This window comes from Penicillium cosmopolitanum, assembly GCF_028827165.1.
Source record: "Penicillium cosmopolitanum strain IBT 29677 chromosome Unknown utg000011l:1.0-3548175.0:1.0-3550911.0, whole genome shotgun sequence".
Classification (NCBI taxonomy): Eukaryota; Fungi; Ascomycota; class Eurotiomycetes; order Eurotiales; family Aspergillaceae; genus Penicillium; species Penicillium cosmopolitanum.
Genome location: NW_026622681.1, coordinates 460,410 through 479,491, shown reverse-complemented (window position 1 = coordinate 479,491; position 19,082 = coordinate 460,410). Strand labels below are relative to the sequence as shown.

The 19,082-nt window shown below is 45.7% G+C and overlaps 9 protein-coding genes across 9 annotated transcripts; 5 read left to right on the top strand and 4 right to left on the bottom strand.

Annotated features, from left to right (window-relative positions):
* Positions 1-660: 660 nt before the first annotated feature.
* On the top strand, positions 661-1,416 carry N7509_011639 (alpha/beta hydrolase; the record flags this gene model as incomplete). The annotated part of the gene is made up of 1 exon (XM_056636276.1): positions 661-1,416. One exon carries the CDS (start codon positions 661-663, stop codon positions 1,414-1,416), a length of 756 nt encoding a protein of 251 aa, XP_056482306.1.
* A 378-nt stretch (positions 1,417-1,794) lies between these two features.
* On the top strand, positions 1,795-2,106 carry N7509_011638 (DUF1272 domain-containing protein; the record flags this gene model as incomplete). The annotated part of the gene is made up of 1 exon (XM_056636275.1): positions 1,795-2,106. The coding sequence occupies one exon, from the start codon at positions 1,795-1,797 to the stop codon at positions 2,104-2,106; it is 312 nt and encodes a 103-aa protein (XP_056482305.1).
* Positions 2,107-2,765: 659 nt separating this feature from the next.
* On the top strand, positions 2,766-3,248 carry N7509_011637 (ribonuclease H-like domain-containing protein; the record flags this gene model as incomplete). The annotated part of the gene is made up of 1 exon (XM_056636274.1): positions 2,766-3,248. One exon carries the CDS (start codon positions 2,766-2,768, stop codon positions 3,246-3,248), a length of 483 nt encoding a protein of 160 aa, XP_056482304.1.
* A 549-nt stretch (positions 3,249-3,797) lies between these two features.
* Positions 3,798-4,799, bottom strand: N7509_011636 (uncharacterized protein; the record flags this gene model as incomplete). Its single annotated transcript, XM_056636273.1, has 1 exon — positions 3,798-4,799. One exon carries the CDS (start codon positions 4,797-4,799, stop codon positions 3,798-3,800), a length of 1,002 nt encoding a protein of 333 aa, XP_056482303.1.
* A 2,824-nt stretch (positions 4,800-7,623) lies between these two features.
* N7509_011635 (uncharacterized protein) lies at positions 7,624-9,432 on the bottom strand (the record flags this gene model as incomplete). Its single annotated transcript, XM_056636272.1, has 1 exon — positions 7,624-9,432. One exon carries the CDS (start codon positions 9,430-9,432, stop codon positions 7,624-7,626), a length of 1,809 nt encoding a protein of 602 aa, XP_056482302.1.
* A 466-nt stretch (positions 9,433-9,898) lies between these two features.
* Positions 9,899-12,104, top strand: N7509_011634 (Zn(II)2Cys6 transcription factor; the record flags this gene model as incomplete). The annotated part of the gene is made up of 6 exons (XM_056636271.1): positions 9,899-9,994; positions 10,080-10,168; positions 10,227-10,636; positions 10,692-11,222; positions 11,280-11,670; positions 11,732-12,104. The coding sequence occupies 6 exons, from the start codon at positions 9,899-9,901 to the stop codon at positions 12,102-12,104; spliced, it is 1,890 nt and encodes a 629-aa protein (XP_056482301.1).
* A 519-nt stretch (positions 12,105-12,623) lies between these two features.
* N7509_011633 (uncharacterized protein) lies at positions 12,624-13,797 on the bottom strand (the record flags this gene model as incomplete). Its single annotated transcript, XM_056636270.1, has 6 exons — positions 12,624-12,872; positions 12,925-13,002; positions 13,058-13,180; positions 13,236-13,530; positions 13,584-13,709; positions 13,754-13,797. The coding sequence occupies 6 exons, from the start codon at positions 13,795-13,797 to the stop codon at positions 12,624-12,626; spliced, it is 915 nt and encodes a 304-aa protein (XP_056482300.1).
* Positions 13,798-14,284: 487 nt separating this feature from the next.
* Positions 14,285-15,530, top strand: N7509_011632 (dTDP-D-glucose 4-6-dehydratase; the record flags this gene model as incomplete). The annotated part of the gene is made up of 3 exons (XM_056636269.1): positions 14,285-14,436; positions 14,499-15,034; positions 15,100-15,530. 3 exons carry the CDS (start codon positions 14,285-14,287, stop codon positions 15,528-15,530), a joined length of 1,119 nt encoding a protein of 372 aa, XP_056482299.1.
* A 1,582-nt stretch (positions 15,531-17,112) lies between these two features.
* N7509_011631 (MFS transporter) lies at positions 17,113-18,962 on the bottom strand (the record flags this gene model as incomplete). The annotated part of the gene is made up of 3 exons (XM_056636268.1): positions 17,113-17,460; positions 17,535-18,430; positions 18,497-18,962. 3 exons carry the CDS (start codon positions 18,960-18,962, stop codon positions 17,113-17,115), a joined length of 1,710 nt encoding a protein of 569 aa, XP_056482298.1.
* Between the last annotated feature and the right edge of the window lie 120 nt (positions 18,963-19,082).

Genomic DNA, 19,082 nt, shown 5'->3' with positions numbered 1-19,082 from the left:
GTTCGGCACTCCCTTCGACACAACGAAATTCTAGAATCAATCTTTCATGCAATGAGCGACCCACTCAGGTACCCTTTTTTGGAGAGCCCAGATGTTGACATAGCCGAGTGAATTTTACCTTCGTTTCACACTTTGGAGAGTAGAGGTTTTGCAGAAAAGCAACGCCGCCTCTACGAAGCAGGGTCAAATTGCTCTGCAGTTGGTTCTTCGCAGAAAATCCTGAAAGCGGCAGTCGATGAGTAGACTAGGCCGGTGCGGTGAGCTTTTCGAGGCGAAAAGAAAACTTGGTGATGATATCAGTCACTGCCAGGTGAATCAGAGTGAGCGGAGGATCGAAGCCCAGGACGTTTCGGGTAAGCGTTTCGATGCATTGCAGGGTGGAGTGGGGCGGATTTATCAGTATCCAGTTCTCTACATTGCCATTCGTGCAAAATTTACCATTTTCACTTCCCGCATGTTGAAAACTGCCTTGGTTTGGCGATATTCTTCAATGTAGTAGAATATAGATCCCACCAGAGCCGGAGATTATGCTACATCCTAGAACCATCGAACGAGGTGCATAAATACCGCACACCTCTCCACCGCGTCACAATGGAGATCTAGACATGCTGATATTTTTTCAGATCTTACGATGTACAAACCATTCACTTGCGCAGAAGAATGTTTCGCCCAACCACAGTCCTGTTTATACCTGGGGCGTGGCATAGCCCGGACTGTTTCGATGCAGTGATTAAGCAACTGGAAGCGGTCAACTACCGCACACGAAAGGTCTATCTCCCTTCAGTCAATCCACCAAACTATGAAATCAATTATTTTGAGGCCGACGTCATGCAAATCCGAGCCCAGATCGAAGCAGAAATTGCCAATGGGAGCCACGTGTTGGTGGTCGTCCATTCCTACGGTAGCCTGCCAGCAAATGAAGCAATCAGAGGCCTCGACCTTGAGACGCGTCGAAAGGAAGGCCTGGATGGTGGCGTTTCGCATCTTTTCTTTTGCTGCTCTTTCGTTATAGCAGAGGGGCATTCTCTGATCAGTGCCTTTGGTGGGAAGGATCTCCCGTGGTTTATGGTGTCGGACGATAGGCTGGAAGTCCATCCTGCAGGACCAGAGAAAATATTTTACAATGATTGTAATGAATCTCAAGTCACGGAAGCTGTGGCAGCTCTGAGGCCTCACAGCTACCAAACTTTTCATAGGCCTTGCACTTACGCAGCTTGGAAGACTGTCCCCAGCACCTATTTATACTGCACCCAAGACGAGGCTATTCCAATAGGCGTCCAGAGACTGCTAGTTGAGGGAACTGCACAGGGCTACGCAATTAGAACGGAATCTCTTGAAGCTTCTCATAGCCCGTTCTATAGTCAGCCAGATGGTATGACTGCGGCGATTCAGCGTGCTGCTGGGGACAATGTTTGAAATGGGGTCAGCGTGCAAGCATGCTGATTGATTGTTTTGTCACTACCCATAAGGCTTTTTGAGTGGCCAGCGACAGTTTGGCGAGAATATCTTCAATAATACTTTCTTTGTGATAAGATTTCAATTATATCTGCATATCAAAGTATCAATTTGTCACCTACCGTCACGTTTAAACTTGAAAGCTCCGAGTCCCCGCCCGAGTCCCCGCGGATCGATTACCCCGCCTATATCTCACGCTATTATTAATCAGGGGATAATATAAGGTTCCAAGTTACATTGCGACTTAAATAGATCGAGAGACTCTCAGAACGCGCGCTAATGATTTTATTCCTTCAACGCTCGCATCCGAATTCTATCCATCATCCTATACCGGCAACCATGGTGCTGCAACTACGCCCAAACTGCGAATATTGCGATACGAACCTACCACCAGCATCAACAGAGGCGCGCATCTGCTCTTATGAGTGTACCTTTTGCGCCGATTGTGCGGAGACGAAACTAGCCAACGTCTGTCCGAACTGCGGCGGCAACTTTGCTCGACGGCCGATCCGCCCATCGAAGGAATGGCGCACTGGTTTATGCACTGCGAAGCAACCGCCGTCGGATAAGCGTGTGCATCTAAAATACAGTATTGAGGATGTTGAAGGACTCACGGAGAGGGTCAGCAACATCATCCCACAAGATCGTTAGTTTCCAGCTCATATAGCGCCGAAAGCAAACTGCCGGGGCTACTGTTATCATACCTAAATTCGCTCGACTCAACCACCTGGAATTTCAAAAGGGTGTCCATCATGTACATGAGAGTCCTTTTGGACTGGATAGTAAATAGAGCTCGCTCTCATCCTTCCGTCAGTGTGTGATTGCTAGTTGGAGAATATCATGTGATCAATACAGCGCGATCGCTCTGTTTGCCTGTTTGCCTGTTTGTTTCTTTGGAAAAGCTCAGCTCCGCCGAATTTACCATTCACTCAATTCTCGCAGAGAAAGTTGCGATCCTCAATTTCCTTGTCTTTTGTACACTGCCGCCTCTGACATCTGGAGTTTGCTGACCCGATTTCCCGCATTTATTTGAGCAGTCGCTAGCGTATCCTGCGTCTCCAAGACAGATTTATCCTATTGTTTCGATAACTTTATCTCATTCGAGAGCCCCGGAGTGAATATAAGCAGTGCTGTAAGTAATTGAGTTCATTTGTCAAGGGATACTTTCTGCATAGCTGACCGTGATACCACAGAGCTATCTGGCACAGAAACGTACAAAATACGAAGAGCAATCGAGCCTTCCAATCACATCCTTCCGTGCATCGCTTTGAGAATTTGCATCCTTCTCGTCATCGTCAGCCCCCGCAGACATGGTCTACATTATGGAAATCTACGCCGATGGCGGCTGTCGAGGCAATGGACAACCAACAGCGATTGGAGCTGCTGCTGCCGTTTTCAAAAGCAAATATGGGAATTACAGGGGCTGGACTAGGCCGCTGCCCTCCGATCCTACGCCAACAAATCAGCGTGCCGAAATCACAGCCATAATCGTGGCACTGGAACAAGCCCTGAAGAAGTACGAGGAGCTAGATGGCCGTCCATATCTCCAAGTCAAGATCTATTCCGACTCAAAATATGCAGTCAATTGTATGACAAAATGGATTTACAAGTGGACCCGGAATGGCTGGATTAACTCTAGGGGAAGAGAGGTTGCAAATAGAGATCTTCTGGAGGAGGCCTCTGATCTTGATGAGAACTTGAAAGAGGAGGGAGACGTGGAGTATCTCTGGATTCCGAGGGAGGAGAATGAGATTGCGGATAGAATGTGCAATGAGGAGATGGACAACCAATGAGCGATTTCGGTATGGATTGTGCTCACCACTAGTCTAGCACTCCGAGCTGGGAACCTAGAAGCAAACCTGTCAATAGGAGCCAGGCTGGGCTGGCGAGTCGTTTTACTCTAAATTTCAATGCCTTGAAATTGCTCAGTGAGAGCTCATAATAATGCACTCCAGCTTTTATAACGGGTCTCACGATCTCAACGGTAGTTCTAGAAATAATTTTGGTAGCAAAAAGCAAAAAGGAGAACTGTGCTGATAGTTGGTCGGGCCCACTTGCTTACAGGTGATAGATTCTTCTGACCTGCCATCTCCTTTGCAGATAAAGACCTACTACATCCAGTCAAGAATCCATCATCCTCCCCGAGGAAATTTGAAAAGAGCTTGGCAAGATCAGCTTATTATAGATTTAGTAGAATTTTTCACTAGATCAAAGCGAATCAACTTTCGGCCTCGTTGCTGAGGGTTGGGATCAAATTCATTGCAAGAAGCCAATGTAAATGATACTTACTAGTTGACAACGTAAAACATAGATATATTAGACTATCCGTGATACTTTCCCTATTACATTGCAGACTTGCGTGCCAAAATCTGTCTTTTCAGCTCTGCCTCTCTTTCTGCTAGGGACTGCAATTGCTGCAAACGCTCCTTTTCCTCCGCAATAAGCGCGACTTCGGCCTCAAGCTGCGATAGCGGCATATCAACGTTTTCCAAAGATGTTGGCCAGCGCGGCGTAATTTCCATAGAGCCCTCTTGAAGCGACTTTTGAGAAAATATACCTGTGTTGATAAAATCACCCGAAGGAATATGCAAATTTTTGCTCTCTTTCGTTTCAGTAGCTGTCGTAGAACTGCTTGATATGTCTGCTTTTTGAGATATTCTTCCACCGGCGAGCGGTTGGACCCCTTTGTCCATTGATTCGCTTCGTGCAAATGAGGAATGTTTCACGGGAGGGAGATATTTGATGGCAGAATTGCCACTTAATTCGTAAACAGCAGGACCTTGCGTCTCGGCATTTGGGGACTTTGATAGAACGACAGATTTGCCGCCAGACTCGTGAATAGTGTTGCTATCTGCTTCAGCAATGTGGGTCTGCGAAGTTGGCAATGGCCCCACTGTATTTTTCACACTGCGTTCAAGGGCATTACTATTGTCATCGGTCCAAGACGCAGAATTCCTTTCTTTGGTCCCCTTTTTACGCAAATACCAGAAAACAAAAAACCCGAGAATTATGACAGCTACTGGAATTGCCACTCCGATTCCGGCCTTTGCTCCAGTTGAGAGACCAGAAGAAGCAGAGCCAGTCATAGTAGTAGTATTTGTACTTGCCGTGGAAGTAATTGATGTCGATAACGATGTTGGTGAAGCAGTCAGTGTCGCCGGTGCCTCTGTCGGTGATGCCGCTGTCGGTGATGGCGTCGCTGATGCCAATGTTGGCTGAGAATTGTCGGTGCTAGCAGAGTCGAAGTCGGCAGTGCTATAGTCAGAGAAATAGCTGCTATAGTCGGAGTAACTGGCATCAAGGTTGAAAGCAGCTCGTCGGTGATTTCCAGCAAACTGGTTCATATATTCAGGTAGCTGAATCTTTTCGCCAACCAGGTCGCAAAAGTCAAGGATTCGAGAAGGCGCCCCTTCAAATTAATCAAGGTTAGTAACATAGGAGAAATAAATAGAAGAAGACGTCAGGTTACGAACAGCGTTGATCTGGGTTTACAGGGCATGCGTTGATGCAAGCCTCAGCACCTATTGCGAGATCTGCGATCGCTAGACATATGCAACTGAAATCTTGATATATGCAGCCGCGCTCTAAGGCATGTGGATAAAAGCAATCAAACTGTCATTGTCAAATTCAAATCCTCGGTGTCAGTGTTAATTCCCAAAAAAGGGTCGGCGTGGGCCAGCGACAAGGGAATAGGATGCGACATACAGCACAGCGCGGAATTTCGGACATCCATCTCAGCTTCAAGTGGTCTTTTTCGTACTCCATAGCTAGGCTTGAATTCAATGGCTTTTCTTGTCTAGAATTTGCGCATAATTTAAATGCTAACTGCCAGATTCTTGAGATACTGAGAACGATGAAATGAGACCCAGCCTGCTTGAAAACGTGCGGGGGCCGCAGTAAGCCAAGCGAGTTCTGATCACGCAAGTTTCTTTATTATCCCGGTACTTTTGCGAGTCAAGCTAATTATTCTAACTGAAGATACTACGACCCGATCCTGGTCTATCCAGACGACGCTAAACGCTACGCTTGTCAAACGAAGTTAGTTAGAAAGGCACTTGCATTAGCGGCATCGAGATCACCCCAACTAGTACCCCCCTTTGTGTTCAGCGTGACTTACTTCCTCCAAACAAATACGAGTACGCCACGCCGCATGATTTTATTGGGCTGATCTGAAATCCCAATGTAACATTGGCGTTCTCAGTGTTCGAGGTACATGTTCCAATCATTTGCCAGTACAGGGCACCACGGCTAATTTACGGTGCATGTATAATAATACCATCTATTTCGAACAAAAACTTATCAATTTGATTGGAGTGTCCTCACACTAAATCACTGTTTTGTCTGCTTTGGCTATGCTTCGAACCTTTTGTCTGCGAGGCGATATCTTGATGCTAAAAGATGTTCAAGCGCCGCGAGGGCGGCGGCTCGATGGTTAAATACGTTACTGCGTAGTACCCCTTTCCCAGTGTCTCCGGAATTCCTCGTACTAATTGCCGAGGATCTCTGTCGAATTAGATGGATAGCTTCTTCGAATTGTTTGACTACTCTGTACTTGATCTATTATTGTTAGTGGTTGATCCAGTAACTGTCTATTTTAAGCGGTGTCAGTGTCACCAGCTTAGCTTTAGGCGAAGAAAGACTCTACTTCTACCTGATTAAGGAAAAGTGCACATAGGACGCACCATGAAGACCAAGATAAGCCATATAATCTTAAAGAAATACACGTTTTAGTTTTCAACATCATGTTTATTTCATCCTATTAATGGAAAAAAAATTAAACTGGGAAAACTAATTCGAGCGTACGTACGTAATGTTGAGATAAAGGCGATCCGGTTTGCCTAGCAAACACCTAGGGCTTGGGTTTTGTCCCACAAAGCAAGGTTAAGCTCCCGAGCATGTTCGTTGTCCAGGGCCCCGCGGACCGTACCTTAAAAGAGCATGTAATTTGATACATTCGCCCCATCCCATCCGTTGCCCAGACGAGTTGCGTGCAGGTGCCAAGATACAGTTCAGCTAAAACGGTCTGTGCTGCGGCCCTCGAAGGCTAGAATCACCCACTGTCACTCAGATTCCCATCCTGTCTGCGAGGATTCCACGCGCACCCTTCTCACTCTGGTCGCACGATGCTAAAGTGGCGGTCGCCTATTCCCATATGCCCCCTCTCCCCAAATTGATACTATTAATACACCTCTTGTCATCCCAAGTCTGTCACATACGATCATAGAGTGTGGAGAGCACGGCTTCCCCTTCGGTTGAGGATCAAGCACCCGCCCCCGCAGCACTTTGTGGGGGCCAGTTCTTATGATTGGGCTTGTGTATCTCAATGCCGATTGCAATAAAACCTTCAAATGGGGTCGGGAATAAATATCCCTCTCAGGTTTGCTTTTCAGACTAGTACTACTCAGGCTCGTAGTACTTTTATTGTAAGGGCAGCCCTAGAGGTATCTATATACTATATCTTGATCTCTGTGAGTAGTATCTAGCATCCTCATATTAGTTCTTGCCCAAGTTCCTAGTGTTAGGTGTTATATCCAGGGCTCGAAGTTATCCAAAAGGTTCCAAGGTTTAAGTTTCGAGGTTAGTTACTACATATATTAATATGTTTTATACTACTCCGTATAGTAATACTAGTAGTATGATCGTTCCTCTGGATTTTAAAAAGATATCTGAGAGAGAACTTGAATCCATCTCTATATGTAATTGGCGAAATTGATTTTTTCTGCACGCAGCGACACATCATGTCTATTTTAATCCCACATAAAAAGAATGATGTACCCCTTTTCTCGGGTTGCCTAGTACATACAACCATAGGGTGTGGAGCACAGGGCTTCCCGTCCGCTCAGCCGTACTTAAGCCCCACGCCGAATGGCTGGGCTAGCCAATCGCCAGCTCTAGCCTAGTAGGGAAGTAGTTGATCGCCGCTTTCCCATCGCGCGACCTGGGTGAGAAGGGTGAGTGCATAATGAAAACGTGACGCATTGAACAGAAACCCAAAGCACAAGGACAGACTAATATAACTTGGCATTGTAATTAGGGGAGAATATACATCATAATTCTATTCCTATTAGCAGTACAGATTTCATATCATGATAGTTCTTTAAATAGGTGCACATATCAAATGAAAGTTCTAATGTTCCTTCCACCCCTTGATAACCTGTCCAGTATGATTCAGAATCTGGCAGATTGACTTTTCCTAGGTGATATTCTCTCATAACCACACAATCCACTGACGAAGCCAAACTCATGGTCGTTCCTGCACCGAGGGAGCTGAAATTGATCTTCGGAGTGCGTGGCATCCCCAGCCAGCTCATCGCTTTCCATTGCGAATTGGAAGAGCATAGAAGCTACTGCATCAACACTTCCACCTCGTTGTAGGAAGCACCATGAATCAGGAGGTGACTCACCAGCGTGATTCAACACTAATTGCACGTTATGATCATTAGGAATCATATTCCCCCGGAGGCAATTGATGAAATGCACACAGAGATTCCTGAACCCATTCCTCATACACTTGTCGTTCTTAAGATGCATCTGTACATCATCTGAGAGGAAAGTGAAACACACGCGGTTCTGCCGAACCCATAAGTCCCCATCGTCAATAAACTCGCAAAGAAATTCACTCCATATACCGGCCACAAGCTCCAGGGCTACGCGCATTCGCGGGCTCAGGCACCCATATATGCATTGCCCACAACTACACCCGTACCTCAGGCGCTGGATATTTGCTTCGCTCAAATCAGTACTGCCATCCAGAAGTATAAGACAGTCAACGTCAGGATCGCTAAACCCAGCAAAATTATCCGAAATATCTTTGACCATGGCATCGTGGCGATGTGTGGTTCTTTTTTCCTCCAATTTGGTGACGAGAGCATCCAATGGGGTTTCGCCATGGAAATTGCGCATGTGGAGAAGTGACTTCTTCCTGTCCAAAATGAATCGCACGCAATTAGGCCTGGTGCCGACTGCAACAAGGTGCAAAATAGTGTCACCATTCGCAGTATCGATCGATCCCAGGTGTGGACCATCCCGCGCTTCATCATGTGTGAGTTGTTTAAGGATTTTCAAGGAGTCATCGTCACTGCTACATTTTAGAGCAGCTTTCATTCTCGGTAGAATCTCATCGTCTGAGATTCCCGAAGTCATTGGTGGGACTTTTGGGACTATAAAGTCGTGGGCAGCGTCTAGACGATGGCATGGGTGTTTTGGATCCAAGGAAAGTCCAAACCACGCCGAAGATCCTATGCGTCGAAACCCCAATTCCCGCCAGAAACATTCCAAACTGTCTAGTGAATACATCTTCGGAGAAAGTCTGAATACTTCTTTCTTACTGGGATCACATGGAGCTCCACTTGGACGTACAATAGCAACGAACCCAGGTGTTTGCCTCCGAACCTTTTCTAGCACAGTTTTCACGAGTACAATGCCTTGATCGAAAAGTTGACATGGCTTCTCGACTTGCAAGGATTCGATGAGAAATATGTCGCCGCTCTCTAGCCCCGAGCTCCACAGCCCAGTGCCTTTCTTGACCGGATGATTCTTGAAATCTGCTTTCAAACGGCCGAACCTGTCCATCAAACTAAATGCGAGAAGACATGCTTCCTCCGATAGTTGCCCCATGGCAGAACGAAACTGAGCCCGTATCTGATCACGCCTGATAAGTTTACCGTTGCAGTGACCAACATACTTCCGACTCTTATCTCGATGTGAGCCCTCACTGTCCTCGTCAATTATCAGTCCGTCAATCTGCCCCACCCATTCAGACTCGGCAGAAGAGTCGTTGTCAAAGCAGCTAGTTGGGAGAGAAACTCTGCGTGAGTGATTTCCAGTGCTTTTGGTGTTGTCACATGGAAATCCTTCGTCCAGAACATCAACATATCCGTCGGAAGTTGCTGTTGAGTGTAGGTTGTTACTTATGGGGGTTGAAGCCGACCGGAAGCGAACTTTGAAAACGAGGTTTCTCGGCAGTGGCCGCTGCATTGCGCTTTTAAAGAGAGTCAGTCGTTGATGGATATACTGTGTATAGGTAAGATTGAAACACCAGGAAATGATAACGGCATTCGGAGGAAGCCAAGTGGCCTCTCTCCTTAGCGTTTTATTTGCTAAGGTGAAAGCTATTTCAGCATCGTACGGGGAAATGACATGTGAGCTATCTCCATGCCGCTGGACCGGAAAATACCGCATCATGTGATCAGGTACGCTCTTTCAAGCTGATATTTGATGGGTTTGGGCCTTGGCTCCTCGGAAGGTCACTTGCCGACCCACTGTGACTGCAGCCCACCAAATCCGGACTTCACCTCACTACCTGAGACTTCTTTGAAGGGACAGGACCTCGATAAAACCACCAAATTCTCCAGATTTGCCAAATTGTCCTGGTTTTGCACTGGCCGGTATCGGGCATCTGTGAGTCTGACTGAAGTGTTAACCGCCAATCACCGTTTTAGGAATGCCTCCACCTGTTCCCAACAGCAGATACAAAGCTGCTGTTCGAGAACAAAGAGTGCGAGCCATCACTGCATGCGAGTACTGCCGTCAAAAAAAAGTAGGCCAATATCAAAGATCCCCCAAGTTAGTACATCTGTACTAGTAGCAAATTATAATCTAATCAAAGCTAACACCGAGTACAGCTCAAATGCAGTAACGATCGCCCAATCTGCCAGCAATGCCAGGCCCGCGGAAAAGATTGTGCCTATGTAGAAACACCTAAGCTTCCTCGGTAGGCTGCCGGAGTGCCAAGCCTTGCTGGGAAATAAATAAACTAACGATTGGGTTAGGCCTTCTAAAGCTCGCATATCCCGCTTGGAGGAAGAAAATAGATATCTGAAAGATTCACTGGCCAATTTTGAGCAGGGGTTGAGGCCCCAACGAGTTGACAAAACAGCTGAGTCTCAAACTTCAGCCGAGTTTGCATCCAAGTCACTGGAATTGATGTCAGTGCACACGCCGGAATTATGGAATGGACGAAGAATCGAGGGACGCCAGAATCTTCACTACTTAAGTACTCCACCGTTAGATCCCCAACCCTTCAGTCAGGTCGACACTGTTGCGCAATCGCATGGACCGACAAGTGCTGTCACTGATGAGATCACCTCAAACCTCGACATGATGGCTAAGGGGCGTTCTCACCATGCTGAGGAGTTGGAAGCCCTTCAGAACGCTTTATTTGCAAATTCAGCCAGACTAAGTAGGTCTTCTTTCCTAGATGCGATAGACGTGGTCTAACATTGTTCGATTTGTAGGTCAAATGGAGAAAATTAACTTCAATTCCAGCCGATTTGATTTCGATGGAGTAGATTCTCGGGTCGCAATGCGTCTCTTATCTTTGTATTGGGACCGTCAGCTCGACGTCGGCGCAGTTGTCTATAGACCTACCTTTATGAGGGATATGGCATGTCATGGGCCATACTTCTCTAAACTATTGCTCAACGCCATTTACTTCACCGCCTCAAAATATTGTTCCCATGAGGAAGTCTTCGATGATCGGACAGAAGCGCTGACAGCGGGTCGAAGATTTCGGCGACGGGCGATGGAATTGATTGGGGATCACATTACCAAAAGCGAGATACCTACAGTGCAAGCGCTTCTTCTATTGTCTCATGCTTTGTTCAACTGGTGTGATGAAAAGAGTTTGTCTTGGCTATACTCTGGAATGGCTATCAATATGATCATAGATCTGGGCTTACACACCGGCCATAAAACTGACCCTAGAGTGGGTAAACTGGCCCCTGAAGATATTGAAGCTAGACAGAGAGTATTCTGGGGTGCATACTGTAAGGAGATTTTTTCCCATCTTATTGGAGCCTCAAAGCTCACTGCTTTCGAACTAGCTATCGACAAATTCTTGTCTTTATATCAAGGGAGGTGCATTCGATTGTGTGATGCTGACACAAGCTTATATCCACGGTTCCTTGACGAATTTGAAGAGTATGAGACATTGCAGGCATCATCCTATGCGAACGTCAACGGAGCTTCCGATCTGCCAGCCCATAACATCTCAATTCTGAAAGGCTACTGTTCTCTTTCCATTATTATGTCTGGTATCCTGGACACTCTATACACAGAGCGCAGCACACTCAAGGAACCAAATAGTCTGCTTGAGGCCTCATCATCTCTCTACCATCAGCTCAAAAATTGGCTCAAGTCCATTCCATCTGTTCTGACCGACACATTGTCGCAGATGTCGAGGGGGATTGCATCGCCGCATATTCTCTCATTGAGGTATATCCATAGAACCGACTTCAAAAAGAAATGAGTCTCGCATTTTGCTTACTTCATACAGGGCATTGTACCATACGTTGGAAATACTTCTTCACCGTCCATTTGTGTCTGATGGACATTTGCGCGGTGTGTCGTTGTCTGCCGCACCTCTTGCATTCAACACCTGTGTCTCGGCAGCTAGTTCAATAGACCAAGTACTTACCTGCTACCGGGAAATGTTCTCGACCAGATTTGCACCATACACTCTGTCTTACGCAACATACGTTAGCGCCACAATTCATGCCAGAGTGGCTGCACAGAGCCCATCGGACTCTCAAGCCCATGCTTCACTCCAGAGGTGTGTTTCGACGCTTAGAGAGCACCAGGAATTATCATTAGGACCAAAAGAAAGCATTGGGGGTGATAAGAAACCTTATGAGACGTGTTGGCATTGATGAAAACGACAATTCCACTACTGAAATCCCCGGTAACATGACCACAGAAGGCTGTGCAACTATTCCAGAAACATGCGGTTTGTACGGTGGGAACTCAACTAGGAATCATACAGGTTCCGTCACAAATTTCTCCCAATCTTTCCTTCCAAATGAGGTACCTCTCATTCCTTCAGAGTCATTTGACTACGACATGGATTGCATCTTTCAAACCTTCAACATAGCCCATGGGAGTGTTGTGCCACCCGTACACTGTTCTCCGCCTCAGCATAACGCGGAAAAGGTTTGGGAAGCTAGTATGCAAGAGCAACTATCCGACTCGCTCCCATTGGATCCTCTATACGGACTGGAAAATATTACTGGAGTTTAAGAACAGCAGTTTTGATAAGGCAAATAATTATGTGGATTGATAGGTGGGGGTATGGATTAAGCCTCAATGTTTATTTCCTGGGTATATGCCGAATAAATCGACCGTCCTTACTAAGATAGCTTCTCCGTTCGCCTGAGCCACTACTGGCAGACTCATTTATATCCCTTGGCTTTCATTATGACGAAAGCTTCTTCTAGCGCATCCTGGGCGCCCAGGATGGTGTAACCATATTTTGCTAATGTCTTTTCTAATTTGGACGCATCCAGTTTGGCATTCGTGCGAGGTGCTTTAAGAACTTTTCTCTGCTCTTCGAGGCTGAAATTTGTCCAGCTTAGGGAGGGGCGAATAAATTTCTTCGTCAACTCCATAACCTCGTTGTGAGTAAATGTCCCTGGATTTGTCTGGAATTTATCAGTCCCGTGGCTTCATTTCGCAACTGTCGAATTGACTCACAAAGTTGAATATGCCAGTTTCACGGTGTCTCGAAAGCAGGACTGCAGCTGGCGTCATGTTCGTCATTATGGTCCCAGACTTGAAGTTATGAGTTTCTACGCTTATCAAATCCCGAAATAAGATGCTCACTCACATTAGGAACATTAACAATCTTCTCGTATCTAATGAGCTTCGTGATGAAATTCATTGGATGAAGATCCGCGGCAAGCGGGTTGCGAAGACGGAGGATCAAAACGTTTGGATAACTCTTGATCGCCTACGGGAGTAAGTGTTAGTTTTTGATCAGGACAACAAAGGGAAAGGACACAAACCTGCTCTGACACAAGCTTTGAGTAAGAGTAGAAAGAAGCAGCATAGTTTGGTGGCTCCTCCTCGGTAAAGCCCGGGCCATCTAAAGGGTGACTTTCATCTTCATCATAAATGCAGGCGGAAGCGAAATGAGTAATATGAACATTTCTTATGAAGCAACAGTCCACCAAGTTAGCAGCGCCGATCACATTGGATCGAATTGCTGCATCTTTATGGTCCTCACACCAATCTGCGTTCGGAAAGCCTCTTTTACCAGCGGTGTTGATCACACGGGTAGGCTTCACGCGATCGAGTTCGCTTCACCGATGTAAGTCATACTGGCCAGGCACGACTCTTTTCATGAGACTCACCGAAGTACTGCTTCGCGGTCTTCAATTCGTACAGACGAGACTTGGTAGCGATCTCCAGTTTTCGATAACTCTTCCTGGATCAGCCCAGACACCCATCCATTGCCTGATTTTTCTTCGTCAATATGGCTGCAAATATTGACTTTTTTTGATACTGCTTTTCCGTGGCATACGCACCAAATACTAGAAATACCTCGTTAGATGACGAGACTGTCATTTTGATAGTGGGATCAGTGTGATTGATCACTTGTCCGTGCTTAAATGTGAAAATCTAATTCAGAAATGATAGCAGGAGCCAGCTCGTTTATAAATACCAAGAGTACCCGGAGTTGAAACGGAGTCAGTGTTGCATTCGGAGTCGGGCTTCGGCGAACAATTAACTTTATGTCCGGATTCTGGGGCTTCCCGGCTCTTCGGGTAGTTAGTATCCGACCGTCAACACGTTTATAATATTCGTTAGTGGCCCAGTATCCCATCAGATAAACACGGAGTCAGCTCTGATTCCTTTGAAATTGGACCCACATCACGCTCTATTTGACTCCGGTTATAAAAACACTGGTTGATTACATACACATTCCATGGAAATGCAGGATATTAAAGGGACTGAGACTTCCACGGGGCAGTTGCACAGAATACTAGGAGTCAATTCAATCGAACGCATCACTATCTTTAAATTACCCAAACCAAAAACTTGACCGTACAGAATGGCACCTGCAGCTACCGAAACACCCGTCACTCCTGTATCGCCGAGTGAGCGTATTGAGGGACCAATCGATGCCTTTCTGACCGGACTGTGCAAATTTCCACCTCTCCCGAATTTGAAAACGATTCTTGTCACCGGAGGGGCAGGCTTCATGTGAGTTTTAGCTCTTCAGTATCATAGTACTGTCATATGGACTTGTAACTTATCCTTGCTAGAGGAAGCTGGGTAACTCGACATCTGGTCCGGCAGTATGCCGAGACCTATAATGTTATATGTCTGGATAAGATGGATGTAGTCGCTTCGCTGAACAACATCCTGGACCTATTTACCTGCACTAATTTTCGCTTCCTTCATTGCGACCTTAACGACCAACACACCGTCTTATTTGCGCTTCAGTCCTACAGCGTGGATTGTGTCCTGCACTTTGCAGCAAGCAGTCATGTCCAAAATTCGTTTAATGACCCATTCACATTCACACAAAATAATGTGCTGGGAACCCAGAGCCTACTAGAAGCCGTTCGCTCCTATGGTAAAATTCAAAGGTTCATCCATGTGTCGACTGACGAAGTCTATGGTGAAACGAACGGCCAAGTGGCAATGGAGAATTCCACACCAATGCGACCGACAAACCCCTATTCAGCTAGCAAGGCTGCAGCAGAGATGTACGCGATGGCATATCAAAAGAGCTTTGGTCTTCCTATCATTATCGTGCGAAGCAATAATGTTTACGGACCAGGACAATATCCCGAAAGTTAGTTTCATCAGCCCAATCCCTTGGATCGAGAAAGATAAGCTGACTTGACAAAAAAATCCCAGAAATCATACCGAGGTTTGCAGGCTTGATGCTCAAAGGTCAAAATCTCACGCTCCAAGGGAATGGAGACAACGCCCGCCGCTTTCTTTATGGAGCAGACGCAGCCGATGCCTTTGATACTATCCTGCACAAGGGCGAGATTGGTGAGATCTATAATGTTGATTCTAGCTACGAGGTATCCAATCGAAAGGTGGCGGCTATGATGCTAGCGTTATTCGGCCATGATCCGGTCAAAGACTTTGGCAATATGATCACATGGCTGCCCGATCGTCCATTCAACGATAATGACTATGCAGTTGATGGGAACAAACTTCAAGCACTCGGTTGGAAACAGCGAATCAACTTTGATAGTGGATTAGAGATGACAGTCGATTGGTACAAGAAGAACATGGCGACTTGGTGGCATTGCCAGTTTGCGGAAGATGGGAAGTAGCTCAACGCATAATAGCACGTTTCTTGGAAATATTGATTTTGGAGTATCGGCTTAGAAAGTGATTATTTTCAGTTACGCGCTTATTTTCATGAGGGAATGAATAGCACAAGTATTGCCTAACTACCGCCTAAATGTTCAAAGTGTCAGTTTCTGGCTTTCGGGGCGTTGTATGAAATAAAGTGTGCCTAATTGCTTTTCTCAAAAATATTCATAAGCCCAAAAAGCGTCCTGAAATCCATTAATTAGAGAAGAACACAAAGTACACCACTTCTTGCTGCCTTTTTGTCATCTCGAGATGGGAGCAGCGATCAGATTTCTATTTGGATGGGACCTTCAATAAAGAATATTAGCCCAAGAAAGGCGGCAGAGTGCACTTCAGCCCAGCGCCAAAAACTATTAATATCTCAGATAAAATCTCGTCGTTGCAGGATGGTTTCAAATGCACAAGGCCTTGAGACGTTATTCGAGTACAGTATATAACTACGACGGGTGGTATTACAGAGAGAAGTACCAAAGTTAGCATGAATCATGGACTGTATAGATTTGGGAGCCCTCAATTAAGACTGTACCGATACAGACCCATCTAGACACTGGCAAAATAAAGTAAAATCCACAATCAGCAAACAATAAAGAATTATTCCCTCTTATTAACCGTAGGCAAGAAGTTAAGTCAGAAGTTAAGTCAGAAGTTAGACAGATTCTCACACTCAGTAACAAAACTAACAGCCTACTCCCAACTACCCACTTCGGAGGCAAACAGCAGTCAACAGAGTTAGCACTCTTACCCCCATAGAAGCAAATCTACACAGTTTAGCATAGCTGAAGGGTATTAAGCCTATCCGCTTCAATTTCAAAGAACCTAGAATAGAATTGCAAAGAGAAATTACTTTAGCGAATAAAGGAATAAGGCATACCTGAGAATGTACTTCGGTAGGTCGAAGGATTCTACTTGGAACAAGCGATGACTATGAAAATCAATAGACAAGCATCTAAAACTGAAAGCCTTCTCTCCCCTATCCCTAATTTTCTTCCTCTTCTCCAATACAGATATTGTCCAGGGAAGTAATTATCTTTGTGGATAACTTACTGTATAGGTAACTGGGCTCACTACACAGAGTATCCGGTAAGTTGTTAAAGTAGCTACCAATGAAGGACTTAACCGGGAAAGGAGGAGTAGTGCGACCTTTAAAGCAGAGAAAATCGCCATTAAATATTTGCTCCCAAGGCCTATAAATCGAACCTGGCGTTTTCTACCATGAAGGGACATTAAATTACCGCGATAGTAAACATGTATGGGCTTCAAGACGACATTGCATATGTTAGGACATGTACTGGTACGTATTAATAGTTGCCCTTTTGGCTTAGCCGTCGGGCGTTAATAAATTGTGCGGTGGGTGTATGCGTGTGCGTGTGTAACCAACTAGTATGAATTTTAATTACCTCAGATTTATAAAAACATGATTACCTACAGGAAGGGAAAGCTCATGGAATAAGTTAAGTACTTCAATATGACTTTATAACATCTGGTAATGAATGAATACTTCAAGAAAAGTGAATTCCATCTTTACGATAGATGGGGGCTTCAAGTAGCCACACTGGCTATGCTATGATTGTTTGTCGCGTACTTGCTCCGGCCTCGAATATTCGGCCCGTAGCGATAGAAAATGTACGGCACAAGCGTCATCAACGAGCTGATACAAGCGAGAATCGTCAAGGTATAATGCACACCCACGTTGCGATAAAACGGAATTCCAGCAACCGTCATTCCGCCCGCCACATAGTAGCGTGATACCGTCATAAATGACAAAGCAGATGCCGCATAAATATCATAGACATCGATAACATACATGTAAGAACTAGTGAATACCAAAATGGTACCGTAGCCTACAAAAACGGATGCAACGATGGGCGACCAGACGGAAATATGAGACTAGCCAATGCCGAGAGAGTTAGTCAGTTATTTCTCTTGAGAAAGACGAAAGAATAAATGATTTGGGTGCATACGAAGTCTGTCCAAGCCATCCAAAATAGACCGATGGGGATAGCAGGTGCCCCGAGCATGGCAAACCACAACCGATTTTCCGGCCGAGTGTGTGTGCTATCATTTTTTTCCTCTGTCTGGACGAACTCAATTTTTGTCCACCGATAGATAAACGGTACATGGCATGCCGCTAACATCATTCCAACGAACATTGCTAACCAAATGATGTTTGTAAGACCTTGCGATAATCCGTAAACATCACCAAAGATGAATTCATAACCGTCAAAGAATGTAAAGATAGTGATGTATATCACTGTCATATACAGCGAAATCAGGATTATAATTGGCTCCTGGAAAGTGAGAAGAAATTCCCGCTTCAATGCATTATATATCCGTGCGAATGCTCCTACCTCAGCGTGGCTAATATCCATTTCAGATACAAACCGGGTGTCGTCCGCCTTCATACGAAGATGTTTTGCCTTCCATTTCAAAAGGAGGGGAGCATAGGTTTCTGGTTGTATTAGGATAATTATAACCAAAACGATACTCGACATGATCAAGATGATCCAATTAGCCCAGCGCCATCCAAGGCTGCTTTGGCCCATGTATGAAGAGATCACAGGTGCGAGAATAGGCCCCGAAAATGAAAAGATGGCATAGAACGGGAAAGCTAGCGTCTTCTCAAGTGGGTTCCACAGATCTGCGATTGTACCTCCTGCACAGGTGAGAGGTGGAGAACCGAAGGCACCGGACAAGAAGCGAAAAATAAGCTCCGCACCGTAGTTCGGGGCAAGGGCAGAAGCCATCACAAAGATCATGAAAATAATGAGCGAGCTGAGGTATACCATATTGCGACCGAAAATCTCGGATAAAGGCCCTGAAACGAGGGCCCCTGTTGCAAATCCAAAGAGATACATGCCTTAAGATCAGTGTTAGTATGACTTTTAATCTGTACTAGGCTGCATAATGAATTGATATGACCTACCAGTTACCAGGGAACCCGCAACCTCACTTACGTTGAGATCTTTGCTACTCTGAGGAAGTACGGCGGCAGTTATCGACGAAGCCGCTCCGACTGAGAATGATAGCACAGACACCATAATCGTTGCTATCATGCGCTTGGAGAGACTGAAGTTGCGTGGGTCAAGAGGATCATGTTCTCCTTCCCACCCAACTACAAATACCTCTTTCAGTGGACTTCCAGTAGCACCAGAACGTAATTTGACTTGGATTCCTCTCAATGAGTCTACTCCAGAACAGCCATTATCAGAAAGCGCCTTCTCTGGGTCCTCTGGGCACTTTTGGCCTATCTCGGCGCCGAGTGAATCAGAAGTCTTTCCAGGTACATCGACCGGGGAAGCATGAAAGATTTTCTGCCCCATAAAGGAGCTCACTTCGAGATTTCTGTTGACAGAATGTCGTAGCTGCCTGTATTGGATATAGGATTGCATTTTCGATGGATCGGAAGGATGAATATGACTAGAATATGGGGAGAGTTTCGCGTTTCGAGAAATCAGTAGAATAAGATTGACCAAATTGGATATTTCGCACTGTTATTAAACGGCAAAAGA